This window comes from Vicia villosa, linkage group LG4, assembly GCF_029867415.1.
Source record: "Vicia villosa cultivar HV-30 ecotype Madison, WI linkage group LG4, Vvil1.0, whole genome shotgun sequence".
Classification (NCBI taxonomy): domain Eukaryota; kingdom Viridiplantae; phylum Streptophyta; class Magnoliopsida; order Fabales; family Fabaceae; genus Vicia; species Vicia villosa.
Genome location: NC_081183.1, coordinates 168,454,228 through 168,476,563, shown reverse-complemented (window position 1 = coordinate 168,476,563; position 22,336 = coordinate 168,454,228). Strand labels below are relative to the sequence as shown.

The 22,336-nt window shown below is 32.6% G+C and overlaps 3 protein-coding genes and 2 non-coding genes across 8 annotated transcripts; 1 reads left to right on the top strand and 4 right to left on the bottom strand.

Moving 5' to 3' along the window:
• Positions 1-1,123: 1,123 nt before the first annotated feature.
• On the bottom strand, positions 1,124-1,825 carry LOC131598280 (uncharacterized). The gene has a single exon (XM_058870896.1). The coding sequence runs from the start codon at positions 1,823-1,825 to the stop codon at positions 1,124-1,126; it is 702 nt and encodes a 233-aa protein (XP_058726879.1).
• A 462-nt stretch (positions 1,826-2,287) lies between these two features.
• On the bottom strand, positions 2,288-3,364 carry LOC131595841 (glutathione S-transferase T2-like). Its single transcript, XM_058868342.1, has 2 exons — positions 3,073-3,364; positions 2,288-2,988 (listed from the first exon to the last, which is right to left on the bottom strand). The coding sequence occupies exons 1-2, from the start codon at positions 3,362-3,364 to the stop codon at positions 2,288-2,290; spliced, it is 993 nt and encodes a 330-aa protein (XP_058724325.1).
• A 5,152-nt stretch (positions 3,365-8,516) lies between these two features.
• LOC131595838 (uncharacterized) lies at positions 8,517-21,902 on the top strand. 4 transcript variants are annotated; one of them, XM_058868334.1, is made up of 19 exons: positions 8,519-9,058; positions 9,955-10,013; positions 10,386-10,467; positions 10,647-10,714; positions 11,136-11,205; positions 11,921-12,002; positions 12,252-12,316; positions 12,787-13,809; positions 13,953-14,015; positions 14,104-14,150; positions 15,063-15,108; positions 15,207-15,286; positions 15,919-16,032; positions 17,408-17,489; positions 18,304-18,429; positions 19,431-19,511; positions 20,047-20,172; positions 21,087-21,291; positions 21,571-21,902. In XM_058868334.1, exons 1-18 carry the CDS (start codon positions 8,759-8,761, stop codon positions 21,147-21,149), a joined length of 2,577 nt encoding a protein of 858 aa, XP_058724317.1. In that variant the 5' UTR covers positions 8,519-8,758; the 3' UTR covers positions 21,150-21,291; positions 21,571-21,902. The 4 variants fall into 4 exon arrangements, with proteins under 4 accessions (XP_058724319.1, XP_058724318.1, XP_058724320.1 ...); XM_058868336.1 differs by lacking the exons at positions 19,431-19,511; positions 20,047-20,172; positions 21,087-21,291; positions 21,571-21,902 and having other exon boundaries at positions 8,517-9,058; positions 15,919-16,027; XM_058868335.1 differs by lacking the exons at positions 19,431-19,511; positions 20,047-20,172; positions 21,087-21,291; positions 21,571-21,902 and having other exon boundaries at positions 8,517-9,058; positions 17,408-17,499; positions 18,304-18,415.
• On the bottom strand, positions 12,490-12,562 carry TRNAR-ACG (transfer RNA arginine (anticodon ACG)). The gene has a single exon. It is a non-coding gene; the product is annotated as a tRNA-Arg (tRNA).
• Positions 19,064-19,135, bottom strand: TRNAC-GCA (transfer RNA cysteine (anticodon GCA)). Its single transcript has one exon. It is a non-coding gene; the product is annotated as a tRNA-Cys (tRNA).
• Positions 21,903-22,336: the final 434 nt, after the last annotated feature.

The following is a 22,336-nucleotide window of genomic DNA, read 5'->3' as shown; positions in this document are numbered from 1 at the left end:
TCTCATGCTTCAGCAAGTTTATAGACACAAAGCATGCATGCATTTCATAAGCCAGGATTTAGTGGTCGCTCATGGAAGTCCATAGTAATCCCCAACATAGCCAATCAGAAACATTCACTGTATGTGGACCTTCGTTAATCCGTTGGTTGAAGTCGATCATTAATTGTCTTGTCGACCTTCATCAACCTGTTAATTGGAATTGGTCATTTACGTTCTTGTTGATCTAAATCAATCCATTGGTTAAGAATGATCTTTTATTTGTCGACCTTCATCAATTTATTGGTTGAAGTTGGTTATTTTCTTTGTCGATCTAAACCAACCCCTTGGTTGAGGATGGTCTTTTTCATCTGGTCACCTTTAGCAACCCCTTGATTGAAGTTGGTTATTTCATGTTTATCTGAATCAACCTATTGGTTGAGGATTGCCACTTTTTTTTTCGACCTTCAGTAACCCATTGGTTAAAGTTGGTTAATTCATGTTTATATGAATCAACGCATTGGTTGAGGATTTCCTTTTTTTATCGATCTTCGTCAATCCATTGGATGAAGTTGGTTGTTTATCCTTTTGTTAACATTCAACAACACATTGGTTAAAGTTGGCTATATCATGTTTTGTCGATGTGAATTAGCCAATTGGTTGAGGATGGTATTTTCATTAATGGACCTTCAGCAACCCATTGGTTGAAGATGATTATTTCATGTTGATCTAAATCAACCCTTTGGTTGAAGAATGTCTTTTGTTTGTCGAACATTGTCATTCTATTAGTTAAAGTTAGTTATTTCATGATTAATCTTCTTCAACCCATGGGTTAAAGTTGGTCTTTTTATTTTCCGTCGACTCAAATCAATTCTTTGGTTGGTTAAAGTCTTTTACTTTCTTGTGGTCCTTCGTCAACCCATTGGTTGAAGTTGGTTATTTCATGATAATCTGAATCAACTCATTGGTTGAGAATTCCCTTTTGTTTGTTGACCTTCGTCAATCCATTGGTTGAAATGGTTCTTTCATGTTTTATTTATTTGAAGCAATCCATTGTTTAAGTCTAGTCTTTCACTTTCTTGTCGATTTTTGTGAACCCATTGGTTGGATTCGATCATTTACCTTTTTGTAAACCTGAGTTAACCCATTAGTCTTGTGATGCCACTGCTTCAAGCATGATCGTGGGTTTACCATGATCACCTCGACAAAACTGTCCTTTCCACGCAACAAGACAATTCTTCCATTCCCAATGCATACAATCAATGGAACCTAGCATGCCTGGAAATCCACGTGACTCCCCCATTTGTAAAAGATGCTCAACATCATTGTTATTAGGCCTTCTCAAATACTCAGCCCCAAATACCTCATTCACGCCCCTTACGAATCTCTCTAAGCACTCAATTGCAGTGCTTTCACCAATTCGAACATATTCGTCTACAATGTCAGCGGAAGATCCATATGCCAACATACGAATAGCAGAAGTACACTTCTGCAATGGGGAAAGACCCATTTTACCAGTTGCATCGACCCTCATTTGAAAATATTCATCATGATTTCCAAGGGTTTCTACAATTCGAAGAAACAAATGCCTATGCATTCTAAACCTTCTACGGAATTGGGCATCAGTGTATACTGGATTTTCTGAGAAGTAGTCGTTGAATAATCGTATATTCCCTTCTTCACGATTCTGATCTATCACTAATCTTCTTTTTTGCTTTGATGAACTTCCAGATTGACGTTCCTTCTCGAGCATTGACAACAATAGTTCTTCGTCTGTGTTGTCCATAAGTTCTTCTTCAATCACCTCCCAAAAAAGTTTGTTGAGGTTGTTTGAATTGTTTGAATCCATTGAAGTGAGATAAAAGTGATAGAAAAATGATAGAAGAATGAGAGAAGGGTGATAGAAAAAATGATAGAAGAATGATAGATGGTGGTAGAAAAGTGAGAAAAGAATGAAAGTATATATAAGGATAGTTTGAATAACGGCTAGTTTGAATAACGGCTAGTTTGAATAATAACGGCTAGTTTGAATAACGGCTAGTTTGAATAATAACGGCTAGTTTGAATAACGACTGGTTTGAATAACGGCTAGTTTGAATAATAACAGCTAGTTTGAATAACGACTAGTTTTGAATAATATTTAAATATAATAAATACTAGAACATTGCATATTATTACAATAATTGTTGATACATAACAAGTACTACATAATTTTTAAATATAATAAATACTAGAACATTGCATCTTATTACAATAGGTGTTGATACTACATAATATTTAAATATAATAAATACTAGAACATTGCATATTATTACCATCCATATTTTTCTTTTAGGTTATTACAACGTTTTTCATGAAATTCACGTTGACTATCGTTCATCTTAGAAGTGTCTGACATTATGAATTGCATTGCTTCAAACTCCATCTTTTCCTTGACTAATTTGTTTCCTTCCTCCTTAAGTCGTGCAAGGTTTTCCATTACTTCCATTATTTTATTCATTGTATCAGAAATAACACTAGAACGAGGTTCAGTTGCATTTTCCTTTGCCTTACCTTTTCGTTTTGCCGCCTTTTGTCCCATTGGACGCTCCATTGGAGATGATGAGTTAAACTCATAACTTGAAGGTGTCTCTGAGTTTGGCGATGTCGTGTATGCACCGCTAACAGAATTCTTTGTTCTCTTTGAAGAATTTTCAATGGATGCTCCCATCCATTTAGGTTCATCTTTTAAAAGCCGCCATGCATACTCAAGATTGAATGGTGCACCTTCATCTTGTTCAAAAAAAGCATGTGCATTGACTAAGATATCTTTCTCTGATGCCCCACTTTTTTTTTCACGAACAGCTTGTTTGTAACACCCAACAAATTTTTGAACAAGGCCATTTATTCGATGCCATCGAGATTTTAATTGGCCTTGTAGCTTTTCTCGTGACTGCCCACGATATTGGTTATAATTATCGGTGATTCTTAACCAAAAGCTATCGACTTTTTGATCAACTCCCACAATTGGATCCTTTGAAATATTGAGCCATGATTGCATAAGAAGTGTATCCTCTTCCTTTGTGAATACCTCTCGAGGTTTTTTTTTAACAGAACGCCTTTGTTCTTTTTTAACTGTAATATTTTCAATACCAACTTGAGTTGAAAATTGTGGAACTTGGCGTTCAGACATAAACCCATTTGGTGTTTCGGGTTCATTATGAGAAAAATTCATCCCATGAGTATTTATCGGTGGTCTAAAATAAATATTTGGGTTGTTTGGTGGCGGAAAAAATACGGTAGAGTTTGTTGACGGCGAGGGAAATTGAGAATTTTGAGGATTAGAATTTTGCTGATTTTGCATGAGATGGAACATAGATTGTTGAAAATTATATTGATTAGGGTCCATTTGACCTTAACAATAATAATTTGAACAAAGAAGATGAAAAATTTGGTAAAATATATGATCAATTGAAGGCTAATAAGATGAAATTGTGAGAGAAAAAATTAAAATACTAGGAGTAAGGAATAAATTTGTGTGATAAAATTTGACTAACATTTGCTTCTATTTATAACCAAATAAATTATTAAAATAAAAAAATAAAATAAAAAACAAAAGAGCCGTTGCATAGCACATTATTAAAAAAAAAGAAAAAAAAAAGCAAGAGAGCCGTTGAATAGCACAATTTTCAATTTATATTAATATTTTATTCAAAATAATTGTTGCAATGCAATTGTACGTATGCTTGCGTGGCGGAACACTATTTTTTCCATTTGATTCCAGCTGGCGTACGAAACGGCAATTGCCAGCCGTTGGAGATGGCCTTAGTAATTAACAAAATCACCCTATCACTTTTCTATTGTCCAATGAAAATGAAGACTTTTGCCAAATGTCAATTGCAATATTTAGGATTCAACTTTTTCTCCCCAACACACATCTTCTCTCTCTTATTTCAAATTTCAAATTTCTTTCACATTTCATTTTCCCACACTTTCTTACTTTAATTTTAATTTTTCTCCATTTACTTATCATCACAAAAATTATAATCTATTTTTTAATTTTAATAAAATTAAATATTTATTTATCTTACGGGTCACTGTCAACACAATATTTAATTTATTTTAATTGATCATTACACACTTTTTCTATCTTAATTAAAATTTAAAATTTATCTCACATTTTTTCACACTTTCTTACTTTCTTTTCTAATTTTTTTCTCTATTTATTTATTATTCCTAAAAAAATCTATTTTTTAATTTTAATAAAATTAAAAATTTTGTTTTCTCCCGGGTCACTATCAACACTATCTATTTTATTTTAATCAATCATTATTTTTATTTGAATAATAATATCCTTATTTTTTTTTATTTTCTCCATCTCAAATTTTTTTATGATTATTTAATGCAATTAAATTTATATGATTATTGTTCATTTTATATTTGTATTTAAATATATTTTATATCGCATCAAAGATTTTTTTTATTTCACGGGTCATTATCAATACAATATCTATTTTATTTTAATCAACAACCACTATTAATTGAGAGATAATTTTTATTTTTAAATGTTAAAATTTCATTTTTTTTCTCCAACTTACAATTTTTTTAATATAATTATTTAATATAATTATTTAATATAATTGAATTTATATGATATTTTTCATTTATAATTAAATAATTCATTTTAAATTTATATGCATCTAATTAAATTTTATACAATATCAAATAAATTTACCCGTGCGAAAGCACGGGTATCTTACTAGTAATCATCACTGAATTGCATGGAAACTCCATTAAGTTACATTTTTGAAAATCAATGGTTTAATTGTTCTTGAACCTCCATGAGCAAAAATGGTAAAATATGAATTGATTTTTGTTTCATACAAATAATATATTCAGTAGCTTAACAACATCATCCTTAGCATGGGCACATGGTTTATTTGTCATGAGAGTGGCTAGAATGATTGAATCGAGCAAATATATATCGTTGCATTTTTGTTGATTTTCACACATTTTTGTTGTTCATTTGTTTAGTCTGAGCATGTCATGTAGTTTATGAGATCGAGTGAATGAATTTTCATTATTCATTTGCTTAATTCTATGAAAAATGAGAAAATTATGGCTCTAAAATGGTGGATGGGTGAGTTTGTTCTATGCAAGAAGGAAGAAAGAGATAAAATCCAGATTTGATCTGTTTCGCACGATCTGGTTGACTATTTGACTCATCCCTTGGATGATCACGTGCTACGTCGCATAGTTTTTTTTGTTTGACCATTCCCATTTTGGACCCCTTGTGCTTTAGGTCTAGAATGTTTTCCTCTTTGCACCCCATTTCTGTTTTTTTTCTTTCTTTTGTTTATTTTTATTTATTGTTTTCCTTTTAGAATTAGGGCCTTAAACCTATTTAATATTTTTTTACACTCTTGTATTGATAGTGCATCTCTCATCCCTTTTATTATTTCTTTTGTTTTTTATGGTTTTTTTAGTTTATTTTTATTTATTGTTTTTCTTTTAGAATTAGGGCCTTAAGTCTCTTTAATTTTTTATACTCTTTCACCTCTTGTATTGATTGTGTGCCCTCTCCCTTTTTCTATTTTTTTTATTTTATTGCTTTATTTTTTTTAGTTTATTTTATTGTATTTCTTTTAGTTGATGCATACTTGATAATTCAAAAAGATAAAATGACCATTAGAATTAACCTTTCAAAATAACAAAATCAAATATGCTTGATCAAAATCAAGTACATTTTCAAAATCAAACTAAAACCTTTCCAAATCAAAATCAATCGCTTAGCGCCCATTCGGAAATAAAATTAATCTTTTCCAAATAAACTCAAAACACTTGATCAACATCGAGCCATTTCCAAAACCACTTCACCCATGAATCGAAAACATTTCCAAACCCAAATCAACACTTGATCAAATCAAGTCATTTTTTTAACTCAATTAATTCATTTTTCATACAAGCGTAAATTAAACACTTGATCAACATCAAGTCATTCTCCTGCATAATCGAAAAACGTTTCAAAAATCTTTTTAATAATATATGGATGAAAAAGGACTAGTTAGGCGTATGCCCCTTTTTTCCCCAAATATTCGCATGCCTGTTATATAGCTTGTTGTTTGAATAATTGTTTTCCACTTAAAAACATCTTAACTAATCAAATTCATTTATCGCCCAAGCACAAATCTTTTTCTCAACAAGTCTTTCTTCGCCTAAGCGCGAATCATTTTTAGCCATTGAATCTTTTTGCCATCCAAGTGCGACTAAACTCATTTTTTACAGTTAAAATCAATTAACATATACGTAGTTTTCTACCCAGAACTACATAGCCTTAAGTTCCCCATCACATATGGGGATACGTAGGAGCGAGATTCAACCTCTCATCAGATACATTAATAAAAACCTACTTTTTTATTTTCTTTCATTTTGTAATAACGCGCAATAATTAGAAGAAAACAAATAACATACACTAATATTCTTTCGCAAAACTAACTAAATGGGTCTCGTTGAGTACAACAGATGTGAGGGGTGCTAATACGTTCCACTCACATAAATCGACTCGCGAACTTTAATTTGGTTGCGATGATCATATTGTAGTTCTTTAAGTGTTTTATCGATATTTTCTCTTTCCTTTTAGAATAAATAAACTCCGATGACAACTCTGTTGTATTTCGAGTATTTCTTACGCTTGGGTATTTTTTGCGTCGTGACAAAGATCATCGGTTATTCAATTGTCTTCATTTCTGATTCCTTCGTAGAGCTAGATCACCCATTTCTGATTTCTGAACGGACCTATACACACATATTTGGGTATTGTAGTTGGGGTAGTTTCATGTGATTTCTTGCATAATAATTAAATAATTGTCTTTATTATACAACGAAATTTCACTCATTTTAGTCACTAATATCACATATTTATCTTAAAAAAATTCAAGTTCTTGTACGAATTTCTTCAACCACAAAATAAGTAGCATGCTTCAATAGTCACAAAAAAACTATGCCTCAAACATTTATGTAATATGAACTAACAAGCCATAACTCCCCATACAAATTTAATCAAGTAGATATTAATGGACATTTTGAAATCGTTGTCTCAAACCATAAGAGTCACTGTACCAACAAAGTATGATTATATCTTCCAATACGAAGCCTCATACAAGTCGTGCCACAGAGATACCTTAAAATTCAATTTACAATATTCTAATGCTTTATATATAAACTTGGCAAAAATCTATTGAGTGTATTGACAACATGTGTTGTGTATGATCTTGTACACAATGCCACAAGACGTGGTTTTAATGAGGCAAATCACCATTCTAGGAAACTAAAATGAAAAAATTAAAGCACACATGAGAAATCACCATGGCAGAATCATAGTAAACAATACATTAGAAACAAAAGTTATTAGTGAGGATAAAATAATAAAGTCTAACAAATTACTTTATAAGAAAAATTCGGTACATCAATAAAAATAATCATGGAGGTTGCATAGGATCACATGTAGATAGTTACAAAAACATGAAAGTAGTGAACAATGAAATTCTTAGAGAATACTTCGAGGATTCAAGAAGAGGAGGGTGGTAATTAATCACTTAACCTCCTTTTAAAGATATTTTTTCATCTAAAAATCCTAAATGATTCTGGATCCAACAATTATAAATACTAAGATTCATAGGGTTGTGAATATACAAATGTGCTTATGCCACGTCACTTGGAGAAAACCTTATTCCTTCATTGGGTCATGATTGCACCTTAGTCAGTGCAGAGAAATTAATTACCGTCTCACCCTATATTACTTATCCCTAAGGCTAGAATCCATGTGTTTGATAGAGAAGTGTAAATATAAGCTTGAGCTCGGGAAATGTCACAATCTACAAATGACAAACAAGAGCAAGAGTGACGGTGAAGTCTGACATTATATTCAGACTCCAAAGATTTATAGGACCAAATTAAGTCAACTATTCATGATTGACAAACCAACATGCTATGTCATTTCCTTTCAAAACATAAACGTTGTTGATGTTCTTAACAATACATGGTGTAAAGAAACCCATATCACACATACATGTTCTTCGAATAATAAGATCACTACGAGACCGGAGACAATCCACAACTTATTTCATCCAACTAGGGATAATGGACAATTGTTTCAGACTAAACTAATACCCAATCCATACCAAATTAGATTAATCGAGTCTTAAGTAGTTAGACTAATAAATAAAAGAAGAAAACACACTCTAGAGACATCCTTAAATCCTAAAACTCCTCGTAAAAATACGAACATTATTCTTTTTATTTTTATTAATTTATTCGTGAAAGTATTTGTAGATACATTTTTAAAAGTCACATATAAGCATTTGTGGTCAATCATATCACCTCATGTTAAAAAAAATGTAAAGGAAAAAAATAGAGATTTGTGGTCAATCATATCACCTCATGTTAAAAAAAAAAAAAAGGAAAAAGAAAAGTAAGAGACTAAATACTGTGCACGAGTAATATCAAATTGATTGACTTTGAATACATTAAGTAGCACGATATCACCGTCCAATGACAGAAACACGAGCATGTTCCAGAACCAACCACCATTTCCCAAACTCACTAAACCTCTATTCTCTCTTACACACACGAAAAAACCACTAATACTATCTATTATTCTCACATCAACTCACCCCTTCATTTCCTCCAAATTACACATATTGCCACCACCTTTCTTCTTCTCTCATCACCCCTTCTTTCTACTCCAAATTTCCAGTTTCTACCACCATCTCTTCCTTCTATTTTAGTCCCACACGTGTGAAACATGAACTCTCTTCAATTCCGTTACGCTCTCTCTCCTCACTCAACAAACCCCCGATTTTCTCGCACTTTCCCGCCTCATTTTCATTTTCCAACAAATTCGCGCTTTCTCTCTTTCACAAAACTCAATGGAAGTAAAAGAATAACCAGAAGAAAGCAATATTTCTCGATTTGCTCTTCCTCCAAAACCGATTCTCAGATTGATAGGATTCCGATTGAGAAAAACGATGAACGGCCTCCGTTTGATATCAACCTTGCCGTTATTCTTGCTGGCTTCTCATTTGAAGCATACACAACTCCACCTGTATGTTTTTCTCTTCTCGTGTTTTATGTTTGCGGAATTCTTTCATGATTATAGATTGGTGATTGAGTTTATTATTCTTAATATTGCTTATTTTGATTTGAAGATTTGTAGTTTGTTTGTTGAATTATAAGAAGTTCATTATTCTTATTTTTTCGCATTAATCAGTAATCATTTGCGCTCAAATTAAAAGAAGTTTGGAGTTAAAATGGTGAAGTAGTTGTTTTAATTTTTTTTTTTTGGTTTTCTATTTTTGGAGGGAAAAAATAAGCTGACCTAAAATTATTTGTGAATTAAGAAAATTATTGTTTAATTTTGGAGATTAACTTGGAAAATTTAAAGCAAAAATCAGTATGTTGGTGAGTTTTGGGTTTTAACATAGTTATGTTTGTTGAAATGTTGAAAATGGTAATGGGATGAGGTTTTGGAGGAAAAAAAAGTTAGCATAGTTATGTTAGGTTATGTTTGGATTGGTGGTATATGATGGAATGTAATGGAGTGGTAAGTAATTAGATTTTCATTATTTAGATTTGTAAATAACGAATGAAGCATAATGGAACATGATAGAATCCATTCCATCCTATTCTTCAGTTTTCATTCCGTCCAATTTGGAGTGTATGCAATGGAATGAACTTATTAGTTATGTTTCATTCCGTCAAATTAAAAAAAAAATCCAAACAATTGAATAGAATATCTAATCCATTCCCCTCCAATCCACTCCATTCTATTAGGTTTCATTGCGCTCCGCTTCGTTCTAGTCCATCAATCCTATATGATTTAATTTGAGAGATTGAATAGAAAGAAAAGAAATGATCATGATGTGACATTGGAACTAGACAACTAGTATTATGTTTTCTTTTTAATCCTTTATTTTTCTTTTCCATTATAACATGTTTCAGGAAAACTTGGGTAGGCGTGAAGTTGATGCAGCTGGTAGCAAGACAATCTATCTTTCTGAGTAAGTAACAATTCCCTTTCATAGTTTCCTTTAAAGCGGTTCTCTCTGTCGATGTATTTGAATTATTCAAATGCATTTTTAGAAGAACTCTATGATTTCATTGATCAATGTAGCCGACTTCATCTTGATGGATAAAGAAACTTGAATATTGATGTTATATTTTGTTTATGTTTGGGTGAGTGGTGAGTTTAGCAAAATAATGGTGACATCATGATTTTGTTGGATCTCTATAGTGTAACTTCTTCTGGCAAATTAAGGTAGCTCAATGATTTTGCCATTCTCACCGCAAATCCAAACACGCACTTAATCTCATATGCATTTCCTTATTAAAATAATGGGCATGCTTGACAAGATCTTTTTGAAAATATGCAGGGAATTTTTTCGTGAACTTTATGATGGACAACTCTTCATAAAGTTGAAAAAAGGATCCAGTTTTCCTGCCATGGATCCATGGGTTGGTTCTCTTATATAAATTTATTTACTGTACTGTATAATTCTGTAATGTAATAAGATGAATTGCACTTATTGTTACTTAGCCAGACAACTTAGTTATTCCTCCCTACATTTTTTAGCTAATTTACATAACTACTTGGCTTTCTTTTTATTTATGTTGTTTCTTGACATTTATTCTAGGGAACAAGTGATCCATATATGGTCATACAGATGGATTCTCAGTCTGCTAAAAGCAATATCAAATGGGGGTGAGCTTTTGTAGTATTTATGTTTGTCATTTCACTTCTTCAAAAGCTACCATCTAATGGTTGAAATGAATTTTAATAGCTCGAAGTAGATTACAATCAATGTGATTGCATAGTTTGTACAGTTTTACTGTTTTTTTTTGTTTTGAAAACTTCCAAATTATTCTTGCATTAGCAAGCACTTTCTAGCTTGATGCACTATACATTTTCATTTTCTTTTCAATTTGTGTATTGGTTAAGCTGAAATAAGAATGATTTTGATGGGACTATTGTTTTTAGTTTTGTAAAATCCAGTAAAACAAATATCTTCAGTTTCTGCACTAAGACTAATTGCAGCAGTGCTATACAGTGTTTAAAATTACCATTTTACCATCATAACTGCTAACTACATTTTGTTCAATCATGTAAAATTAATTGATGACAGGACAAAAGAGCCAACATGGAATGAGGAGTTTACTTTTAATTTTAAGCGGTCTTCAAACAAAGCTCTACAGGTTAAGAAGCATAGGTTCTCTCCCTGTTTCTCTCATATATGCACTCATACTGACACACATTGAATATCATGAGTGGTTATCTAGATCAAGCAACAAATTCATGAGTGGATATTTACTGAGGCATCTCAAATGAAGTTGTTTCACAATAATTAGGACGCTCTTCATATTGCTTCAAACCTGGTTTTTAATGAGAGAACCAAACATATTGAAGTGGATTGTCACCTCGATAGAGAAAAATCTCTATCTAGTTGTACTGTCACTAGTTACATTAGTTCTAGTGATCATCTATCTGATATTCTCACTACATCTCTCAAGGCCCTCAGATTGATTTTATTTGTAACAAGCTTGGTATGATCTATATTCTCCACCTTGAGGGGGATAGTTTGAGTTCTAGGTGTTTGGCCCATAAGCACTTGTTTGATCATGAGCTTAGTATGTATAACCTTGCAATCATTCATTTAGTATAAAAAATATTTATTATCACGAGCACTAGCATTTCAAAATCTTAAGCTATTAGATAAAGAATATGAATGGTTTCACAAGCAATAATTTTAGTGCATGTTTTTTCTTATGGAACACCTGCACTGAGGTATATCATCTAGGTTCAAAAATAAAAGTTCCGAATTTATGTGCAAAAATGAAATCAAAAGTTTGATGGTAAAGTTATAAGAAAAAAGTTAATCTTAAATTTCTTACAGTTGACAGTATATTTTAGGTTGCAGCTTGGGATGCAAACCTTGTAACCCCTCACAAACGCATGGGAAATGCAGTTGTTGATTTGAAATGGCTTTGTGACGGTAAGGACCTGAAAATCTTGCAAGATATTGAAAGATTCTTCTGTTGTTTAAAATTTCATTTAGTTGAACCATGCTACATTTTCTTGCAGACATGTTTGACTGTCATGATTCATTGAAATGGTAACTTCCGAAAGAAGTGTTATAGAATCTACTTATGATTTTATTAAGAGAACATAAAGTTAAGATGTCATATTAGACTTCTGACTACATTTTTTTTTACCATATAATATATTTTTTTCTTTTGTGTAGGAGATACACATGAAATACTGGTAGAATTGGAAGGAATGGGTGGTGGTGGAGAGGTTTGGCTGGAGGTATACTTCTTTCAATGGAAAAGAATAAAAACAAACCAACAGTATAAATTCTTAATATGGGAAAAAATTATTGGCATATGTATTTTGGTTATATGGGAAAAAATTATTGGCATATGTATTTTGGTGAACATCATGATGTCCCCACTAATTGGGATCGGCTAAACTGAAAAAAACGACTCTGCTGGGGATCGAACCCAGAATCTCTGGTTCCGTAGACCAGCGCCTTATCCATTGGGCCACAGAGTCCTTGTGTTTATTGTTTTTTATTTAATTAATTAATTCTCTAGGGCTAATGTAAAATGACACGTGTTTGTTATTCAGTTGACTTGAGATATGCTATTCATTTTATCAGTGAAATTGGCGATTAGATATGCTTAATTTGGTGTCAATTTGCTTATATGATTGGTACGAGGTTGCCTGTCTTTGGATGAGTCATAAGTAGTGACTTCTTAATAAATTATGGTTTTTAGGTTAAGTACAAGACCTTTGAAGAAATTGATGATGAGAAAAAGTGGTGGAAGATACCTTTTGTGTCAGACTTTTTAAAGAAGAATGGTTTTGATTCTGCACTCAGAAAGGCTATTGGTTCTGATACAGTACAAGTCAGCCAATTTGTGGAGTATGCATTTGGGCAATTGAAGTCATTTAACAATGAGAAGGGTCGGATGTCTGATGATGATAAATATGATATTGAATGTTCTGAGGATTCAAATGAATCTGCTTTTATGTTGAAGACGCCTTCTCGTGAGGCTGGTAGTTCAGAAGTCTCTAGTGAACAAAGAAACATTGAAGAGTTTCGCTCACTTGACAGTGAAACTGGAAATGAACACGCTTTGGAATCATCACCACAACTTAGTGAGGACGAACTGTCAAATCAACGTTTTTGGAAGAATTTTTCCAATGTTATCAATGCCAACATTGTTCAAAAGCTGGGTCTCTCTGTTCCGGAGAAATTAAAGTGGGACGGACTGGAGTTTCTAAACAAAATTGGCTCGCAATCCCAAGATATTGCAGAAGATGTTTATATTCAATCTGGTCTTGCGATTCCTGGAGGCACAGATGAATCAGACAATAAAACAAGTGGTCAGCCTGCCATTGCTGCAATCCAGTCTTCACTTCCAGAGGTCAAAAAGGTTAGTGAGAAATTGATGAAGCAAACTGAATCAATTTTAGGAGGTTTAATGCTTTTGACGGCAACAGTTTCCAAAATGAAAGATGAAGGACATTCTTCTGAAGAGAGGAAAACCAAAGACGAGTCTTCCAAAGGAGTAGGCAGTGATGTTCAATATTCAACTAGTGAGAAGTCTCCTAGCCTAGAAAGCGGATCATTGTTGATTGATAAACAAACTGAAGAAATGAGAGCACTTTTTTCAACTGCTGAAAGTGCCATGGAGGCCTGGACAATGCTGGCCACTTCACTAGGTCATCCTAGTTTCATTAAGTCTGAGTTCGCAAAGATATGTTTCTTAGATAATGCATCAACCGACACACAGGTGTTTTGTTACCTCCTCATCAATGAGTTCACTTATCTTTTATGATTGATAATTGGCAATGTATCATACCAATTTCTGAGTTCTACTGCCATAGTATTTTTCCAGGCACTGCTTTCTATTTTCTTAATCATTAGAGCTTTCAGGTTGCAGTTTGGCGTGATTCGGTGCGAAGAAGGTTAGTGATTGCATTTAGGGGAACAGAACAGGTAGTTTATATTCTTCTTGTTCTCTTAGGCATAGTACTAACTGGCCATCTGGTTTGCCTTAAAGATGCTTATGCTTTTTGATTTTCAGACAGCATGGAAGGACTTAATAACGGATCTTATGGTTGTTCCAGCCGGGTAACATCCATTTCTAACCTTGTTGTGACTTGTTTAGCTGTTCGTTTCTTATATTATTCTAGAATCTTACCACTTTGATATATTTTTAATTGTAAGATATCGGGTCTGTATGATATTTGATTAGTGTATTCAAATTATACCGCTTGATTTTGTATGATATTTTTGATGACATACTCCTTAACAGAATAGTGTCGACGAGTGATCTATTCACTACGACGTGTGATGAAGCGGTATTAAATGGATCAACAAGACTTGTATTTAGTTTTCATTTATTTGGAAAAAACATATGATAGTGTCTAGAGAGATTTTGTGGAAAGTTCTAGAGAAGAAAAGGGTTAGGATTGTTTGTATTCAAGCAATATTCAGGATGTGTATGTGGGGGTTTTGACTAGTATGAGGACATAGGGTGAGAGACAAACTTTTTTCCGTAACAATAGGATTGCACCAAGGTTCAACCCTTTAATTTTGAATGTTTTTACGGAACACATCTAAGAACTAGTATTGAGATGTATGCTTTTTGCAGATGATATAGTCCTACTTGGAGAGTCGAAAGAGGAATTAAATGAGAGATTAGAGACTTGTAGAGGAGCCTTAGTAGTGTATGGCTTCCGTCTAAGTAGAAGTAAGACACAATATATGGAAAGTAGAGAGAAGACCTGTGGATTTTGTAGTAAGCAGAGTAGATCCGATGGAAGGTAGTCAACCCGCTAGAGGTAGAGGAAAACCTAAAAAGCTATAAGAGAAACTATTAAGAAAGATCTTGAGATTAATAAGTTGGATAGAAACGTAGTTTTAATAGAACATTATGACGTAGTTTCATTCATGTAGTCCACTCCACTTAGTGGGATAAAGCTTGATTGTTGTTCTTATATTATTTTTATTCCATAACTAACTTTGCTATGACTTCCGCAGGCTAAATCCTGAAAGGATTGGTGGAGACTTCAAGCAAGAGGTTCAAGTATGTTACTTAGTGACAGGTTTTTGTTTATAGTACATCTCTAAAAAGCAACAAGAACCAAAATTTATTTGGTTATTGACAGTGCTGAGATCTTGCAGGTTCACAGTGGCTTTCTAAGTGCATATGATTCAGTAAGGACCAGGATCATTTCTTTGATTCGACTTGCAATTGGTTACGTGTAAGTTGTACTTCCGTAGAAGTTTTATTGACCAAACACTGCCTCGAAATCATGTATCTCGTAGGATTTCTTGTTTTAGTAAAAGAAAATACCTTTTTCTTGCCAAATTTAAGCTTTTAAATTGAATCATTGATTTTTTTTCGTGTGAATCAATAAAACATTTTCCTTGAGTTATAATTGGAAGAATAATACGAAAACTATTGTACATATAATAAAGGAAGGTTTAAATAGAATAAAATAAAGTTAAATCCAAGAGATCACAATATCCCTTGATTCTCCAATAGCCATGAACCAACTTACTTAAGTTTGAGCTTTGGGTTAAGGCATGGATATGGTTTATCACTTCTACTGAAAAATCCTTTCTAGCAATAGCCATTGCTCGCAAAAGTTCTTTGGGGTTGAAATGTAGTATGCAGATAAAACACTAGCCCATATTTACATTATTTTTCTCATGGGGTGATGACCACCGAGCACATATTCTCTATTGGATATAACTACCAAATTTCTTCTCTCACACTCCTAATTGTAATTGACTATTGACCATATTGATGTGTTTTACACCCCACTTCAATAATCTTACTCAACATTTGATTTCATATTGAGAAACTGAAGTTGTATTATTTTTGTACCAGGGATGATCATTCTGAGTTCACCCACAAATGGCATGTTTATATAACCGGTCATAGTTTGGGTGGTGCATTGGCTACCTTGCTCGCCCTTGAACTTTCATCAAATCAATTAGTTAAGTAAGTTAATTACTCTTACTTAGTTGCATTTCTTCTGCTTATAATTTTTAACGGTCTTTTCTGATATAGAATATATTATGTTAGCATAAATTACTTATGTTTTACTTGTTTTTAGAGAAATAGAGATCCACAAATCCTAGGAAAAAAAGGCATGCCAACTATGTTCTTTGAGTTTGAAAGCAAGTTTACTTACAATTCAACAAAACTCAATAGAACTTAAATTTCAATACCTAGTGACAAGTTCAAAGTGATTTTTGTATGAACATTGACTTTTATGATGGTTTAAACTTTTACATTTACATACTAGTATGTGCGAAATGATTATTTTAACTAGTCATATAATTATTTTATATTATCTATGCATTTGAAAAAGGGGTGAGCCTCGCTTCCTCCCGGTGGGGGCTTTGTTGATACTTGATAGCATCCAAAATGAGAAGGGGGCTTAAAAGAGACCAGTAGTGACCAGTAGTGACTAAGTTTACTAGTGAGGTGTTTCAATAATTAGTAGGGTGTCTAAGTAATAGGATGTTTTTGTATAGATACATTCTCTTAATAATTATCTTAATAAAGATTTTTGGTAAATATGCTATTCAATAATATTTCCCTAGTAATACAATATTTTGCTAATAATATATTATTAGTAAAATATTCTTATTACTTAGACACCTACTAATTATTTAAACACCTCAATAATTAACTTAGTCACTATTAGTCTCTTTAAGTCCTCCTTCTCATTTTGGGTCTTATCACTCGCATACTTAGTCACCTTTTATATATGTAATTATTTAATTTAATTTTAAACATGATAGGATTAGAAATGAAAAAAATTAGATTGAGTGTTGGGGTAATGTCTATAATATAATAGAGAAGATGATGGAAAATAGACTTGGTGGTTTGGACATGTAGAGAGAAAACATGTAGATTCTGTAGTAAGGAGAGTAGATCAGATGAAGAGAAGTCTAACAACTAGAGGAAGAGAAAGACCTAGAAAGATTAAGAGAAATTATTAAGATAGATCTCGAGATTAACGATTTAGATAGAAGCATGGTCCTGAATAGAACATTATGGGGAAAGTTGATCTATGTAACCGACTCTGCTTAGTGGGATAAGACGTGGTTGTTGTTGTTGTTGTTGTAACTACATGCTCTAAACCTTATATATTTGTCTTCCCTGTTTTGTCGAAACTATACAATTTCAATCTTGACAAATTTTCTTGTTGACATGCACTTTTTTCTTTTTAATGTTTAACTATTTTCAAGATGTACATGGCCTGACAATTAATTTAACCGATTATTTATTTTCATTGTTATGACACATTATAAATTAATGATAACGAATGTATACTTTATTGACTCATCGATTGATTGTCTATCAGGCGAGGAGCGATTTCTATCACTATGTATAATTTTGGTTCTCCCAGGGTTGGTAACAAAAGATTTGCAGAGGTTTATAATGAGGTCAGAAAAGGTTACACAATTAGTTTGTTGACGCTGTTCTTGTCGCTTTGTTACCGGCTATATTAAATAAAATATCCATGAAACTAAGCAACAAGTAAAACTCTTAATTACCAACAGCAAATTTATAGACCCTGAATAGGAGATACTAACACTAAATGTCAGACACTTCTCAACAGTGTGACAGGAAGAATACTGGGATTTATATTTAACATTTAGCATCTAAAATCAAAAAGAACATGTAGCTCAATTTATATCACCCTTTTCTCCATAATATAAAGTACTGTCAAGTTTGCTGTTCTTTTAGGAGTGTCAATTTGTATTTGTTGCCACATGTTGGAAAGTTCTCAATGACGCCCACGGTTTGTTATTGGGCACGTCGTCTGCCTTCGTTGTAGCAGTACAACACCTTAAGTTTATTGAGTTTAAGGGGTTGGTTTATTCCCACATTGCCTAGACATCTATCCTAGTAGTGCATATAAGGTTTAGATAGTCCTCATCTTACAAGACTAAGACCAAATTCTTAAGACAATTGCTGTCTTCTTAGTATGGCTCACAACAGACAATTCAGAGAACGGTGTTCAACAACTAGTCCCAAAAAACATAGCTGTTTCAATTTCTTATGAATTGTTTCAAACAATCCTACCAAAGCACAAAGTGAATGGAGCATGTGGTGAAAAGTCATAGCAAACTCTAGAATATTTTATTTAGAGCCATTTTGTCTTCCAAACTGTCACATGTTAAGTAAAAGTAGCGTTGTTTGTTTTTCTGTTTATGTTTGTAAAATAGTTTAACAGTTTTGCTCTAATATTTGCAGAAAGTTAAAGATAGCTGGCGAGTTGTGAATCATAGAGATATCATTCCTACTATACCCCGATTAATGGGTTATTGTCATGTCAATCAACCTTTATTTCTTGCCGCAGGCGTTCCAACAAATTCCCTAGTAAGCTTTAATCTAATGCGTCAAACATAACTTGATTTTAAGCCAATGCTTCAAACATACCTAAATAAAAATATACTCTGCACTTTGTCATATGCTGTTGCCAGGTCTTTTTTGTTTTGGTCAATTTTAATGAGACTAATTAATTTGAAAACTGGCAGTAATATGTAGGCAAAATGATTGAAAAGGGGTTTCCTGGTTCTGTGCAAAATAACTTTTATAGAAACGATTAGTCATTTAAATGGTTACGTTTTTATCTTTAGTTAAATGCTCTGCCACTGAGTTAGTGACCCATGGATCAAATGCTCTGCCACTGAGTTACTGACCCATGGATCAAATGCTCTGCCACTGAGTTACTGACCCATGGATCAAATGCTCTGCCACTGAGTTACTGACCCATGGATGGACTTCTTACCCCATATGTCTTCTTTTGACAATTTTAATGAGACTAATTAATTTGACAAATTGCAGTAATATGCTGACAAAAGGATTGACAAGGGTTTCCCAATTCTGTGCAAAAATTACTTCTTCGGAAATAATTAGGCATAGCTTTACTCTTTTTAAATAAAAAATTTGTGCAAAAAGGAAATAATTAGGCATAGCTTTACTCTTTTTAAATAAAAAAATTGTATCAAAAAGGGCCCAACCGGGTTCGAACCGGTGACCTCTTGATCTGCAGTCAAATGCTCTACCACTGAGCTATGGACCCAATGGTGTTACTCCTGTTCAGTCAATCTTGTCTGAACTTTTTTGCCAAAATCTGTTTCCTTGATATTGCCCTATTTATTTACTAATTAATCTTTGTTAGTAATAATTTGAATGTTTTTTATGATTACTTTCTTGTCGTCTACGACTAAATTCTTTGTGCACAAAAGGTTGTATAATTAATTCACACTATATGAAAGTTGTGTTTGAGATAAATGAGAGTAATTTCATCAGTCTTAATTAGACTGGACAGTTTCTGGTTCTTCATTCTTACGATATATCAAATACATGTTATCCAGGAGAATAAAGATATTTTAGGACATGGTTACGAAGGTGATGTTCTTGGGGAATCCACACCAGATGTTATAGTCAACGAATTTGTATGTTTCTTCTCTATTTTTCTTACATTTTTTTGCTCATGTGATACATACCCCGCCCGCTTGCACACACACAATCAGAAATCTATATGTATGAATGAATTTTCATTTCATGAGCATATGACATGTTATATCAGTATATTATAAATGGATATTGGTGAAAATGTTGCAAAATAATGTTTTAATTACACTAGTTTAAAATTTTTGTTATAACTAAATTAGTGGTTTGGAAGCAAAGAGTGAAATCCTAGAAAAAAGCAATTTTAATGATTTAGCATGAAATAATGTTAGTACAGTACTTGGCATCCGCATCTGGGAACTATAACTCGTGATTCTTCCCCTATTATAGACTATAGTCACTTATGTGGTTTAACATGATAGACATTCACTATATATATTCTTAAATTATATTTTTAGACATTCACTATATATATTCTTAAATTATATTTTTACTTGTCACAGTTGACACGTTCTTCCTTTTAAGTTTTTTAAGTTATCTTTCTTTAATGTTTACCATTGTCAACTTTGATCCATCCAGATAAAGGGCGAAATGGAACTTATTGAGAAGTTGTTACAAACTGAAATTAATATATTCCGCTCAATCAGAGATGGAAGTGCTTACATGCAGCATATGGAGGATTTTTATTACATCACATTGCTAGAGGTATGATGCACTCACTTTAAAAACCTCAAAGGAAATTTCTATGTTCCCTTATCATTCTTATCTAGGTTTACGGGTGGCGTAGTTTACTTCAGTTAAGAAAAACATCCTTCTCTATGGAAGAGAGACATGAACGAACCAAAGTAGTTTAGATGGATTTTTTTTCATATAGAGGAGTTGATAACAGGAATCTTTTAAGAAAAATGAAATATACGTTTTTCATAGATAGATTTTGAAAAATAAAGAGTAATTTCTCGAGAACTAACAAATGTTATTTGGAAATTTTCCATTCTCTTTTGTTATTTTAAAATTTCTGGTCGTTTAAATTCACTTAAAGTTTTGGTATATGATAAATTCCTTGTCATAATTGAATACTAATTCATATGTTGTCATTAAACACTAGTACTGTACTCCAGTTTACTGCTGGACTATGTTATCCCTCTTGAGATATGAAAAAATAAAGTGTATCAGATAAATTTGAAGGGAGGATATTGCATGGTCGCTCCAACTCCATTTTCTTCTTCGTCCCTGTTAATGAGATTGAATATAACCATCGAAAATTTCAAGTGAATGTTAATCCATCATAACATTGACATTAATTTTGTCCTAAAAGAAGTTTAACATTACTTTGTCCCTTTAGTTATGTAGAGGAACATCAAAACTTTCCTTTAGTTTAAAACCATGATTATATTAACGGAGGGACTAAATTGATATCACTACTTTTTTTCAAGAGACAACGTCAGTTTTGTTTTCTGATTTGCTCCAATGATGCACACAATGCATATTATGCCACTTGTATTTGAAAGGGACTTGGACAAGCATTGACTCCTATTTTTGTGATGTGATTGCATAATTACCATTTCTTATAAATTATGCCAGTTGATACAAGCATTGACTGCTTAAATGAATTATTTCAGAATGTAAGATCAAATTACCAAGTTGCCTCGAGGTCACAAGATGTAAACACCAGCGTATCCTGAGTCGACAAGGGCTCATGGTTGCAAGGCCAGACAGCTGAGATCCATGTACAAATCTACATACAAACTGGGAGAAGTTATGGAAAAAAAACACATATATTTCCTTATCATATCACCTTCAGCCAAATCTTTAGTGGTATTTATGGTATGATCTACTCTCTGTTTAAGTGTTGGGAAAAATATTTGTTATCAATTTTTATGATCAAGTTGGGGTTAGATATAAGTATAACAGAAGGGGTTAATTTCCACATTGTGACAAAACAAGGTTGAATCTGCCAATTGAAGAGAGTAAAGGGTGAACTTTATTATTTTCCCCATTACATAAAAGAAAAAACTAGAATGTGTCTACTTGTTGCATGGTTTAATATACATTAGTCTTTTGAAACAAGTATGTTTCATTAATGAAATTTACATGTATTGGCAGCGATGAAAATGGAAGCATCGTAGTACTTTCAGATTCATAACTTTTGCAAATGGAAAGATGGGCACGGCTCGATACAGCAAGTGGACATAATTTCAGGAATTTAACACTACAATAATTTTTGCCTAGTTGTTGTTCATTTGCAATGTTGTCATATATGGATTTATAATTTTGTGGTATTTATAACTTGGATAATGCGACCGATAATTTTTTCACATTGCACCTCATTATACAAGTTTATAAAAGTTTCGTATCTTCCAGTTTGGGTACCCATAAACTTGTTCTTTGTAAAGAGGCACCTGTTCTTATCAATGTAGCTAGACTGTTCATTTTAATCGAATAAGTTCATGTTGGGACTTGGGATACTGTTTTTCTAACTTATGAGTTAGAAGATAGAATCTGAAGAAATTATAGGAATTTTGGAAATACACTTGGTTCATGCAATAGCTTTATGTTTTGTTCTAGATGTCTTTCTTATGGCCATTTGTTTACACCCACATATGGTAGTTGCAAGGAATTTCATAGAACCATGGAGCTCAGTTATGTGGCTGTGGTGTTTCTGTTTGATCAATCAAAAGGTTTAATACAGAAAATTCCTTATTATGCTTTTGGAGTTGATGATGATATTTTTCTTTATTTTAAATTTTACCATGCAGCTCATCATATTTTTCTTATTTTAATTTTTTTTTATGTTGGTAATAAAAAAGAACATAAATTCATCAAAATATTTTTTTTTATATTAATTAATGCATCAAAATATTATATGATT

Coding starts and splice junctions, on each gene's coding strand:
- LOC131598280 (XM_058870896.1), bottom strand. CDS start 1,825: ATGGATTCAAACAATTCAAACAACCTCAACAAACTTTTTTGGGAGGTG.
- LOC131595841 (XM_058868342.1), bottom strand. CDS start 3,364: ATGGACCCTAATCAATATAATTTTCAACAATCTATGTTCCATCTCATG. Junction 2,989..3,072: donor AGTTAAAAAAGAACAAAGGC/GTTCTGTTAAAA, acceptor ATATTTCAAAGG/ATCCAATTGTGGGAGTTGAT.
- LOC131595838 (XM_058868334.1), top strand. CDS start 8,759: ATGAACTCTCTTCAATTCCGTTACGCTCTCTCTCCTCACTCAACAAAC. Junction 12,317..12,786: donor GTGGAGAGGTTTGGCTGGAG/GTATACTTCTTT, acceptor TATGGTTTTTAG/GTTAAGTACAAGACCTTTGA. Junction 14,016..14,103: donor CATTTAGGGGAACAGAACAG/GTAGTTTATATT, acceptor TTTGATTTTCAG/ACAGCATGGAAGGACTTAAT.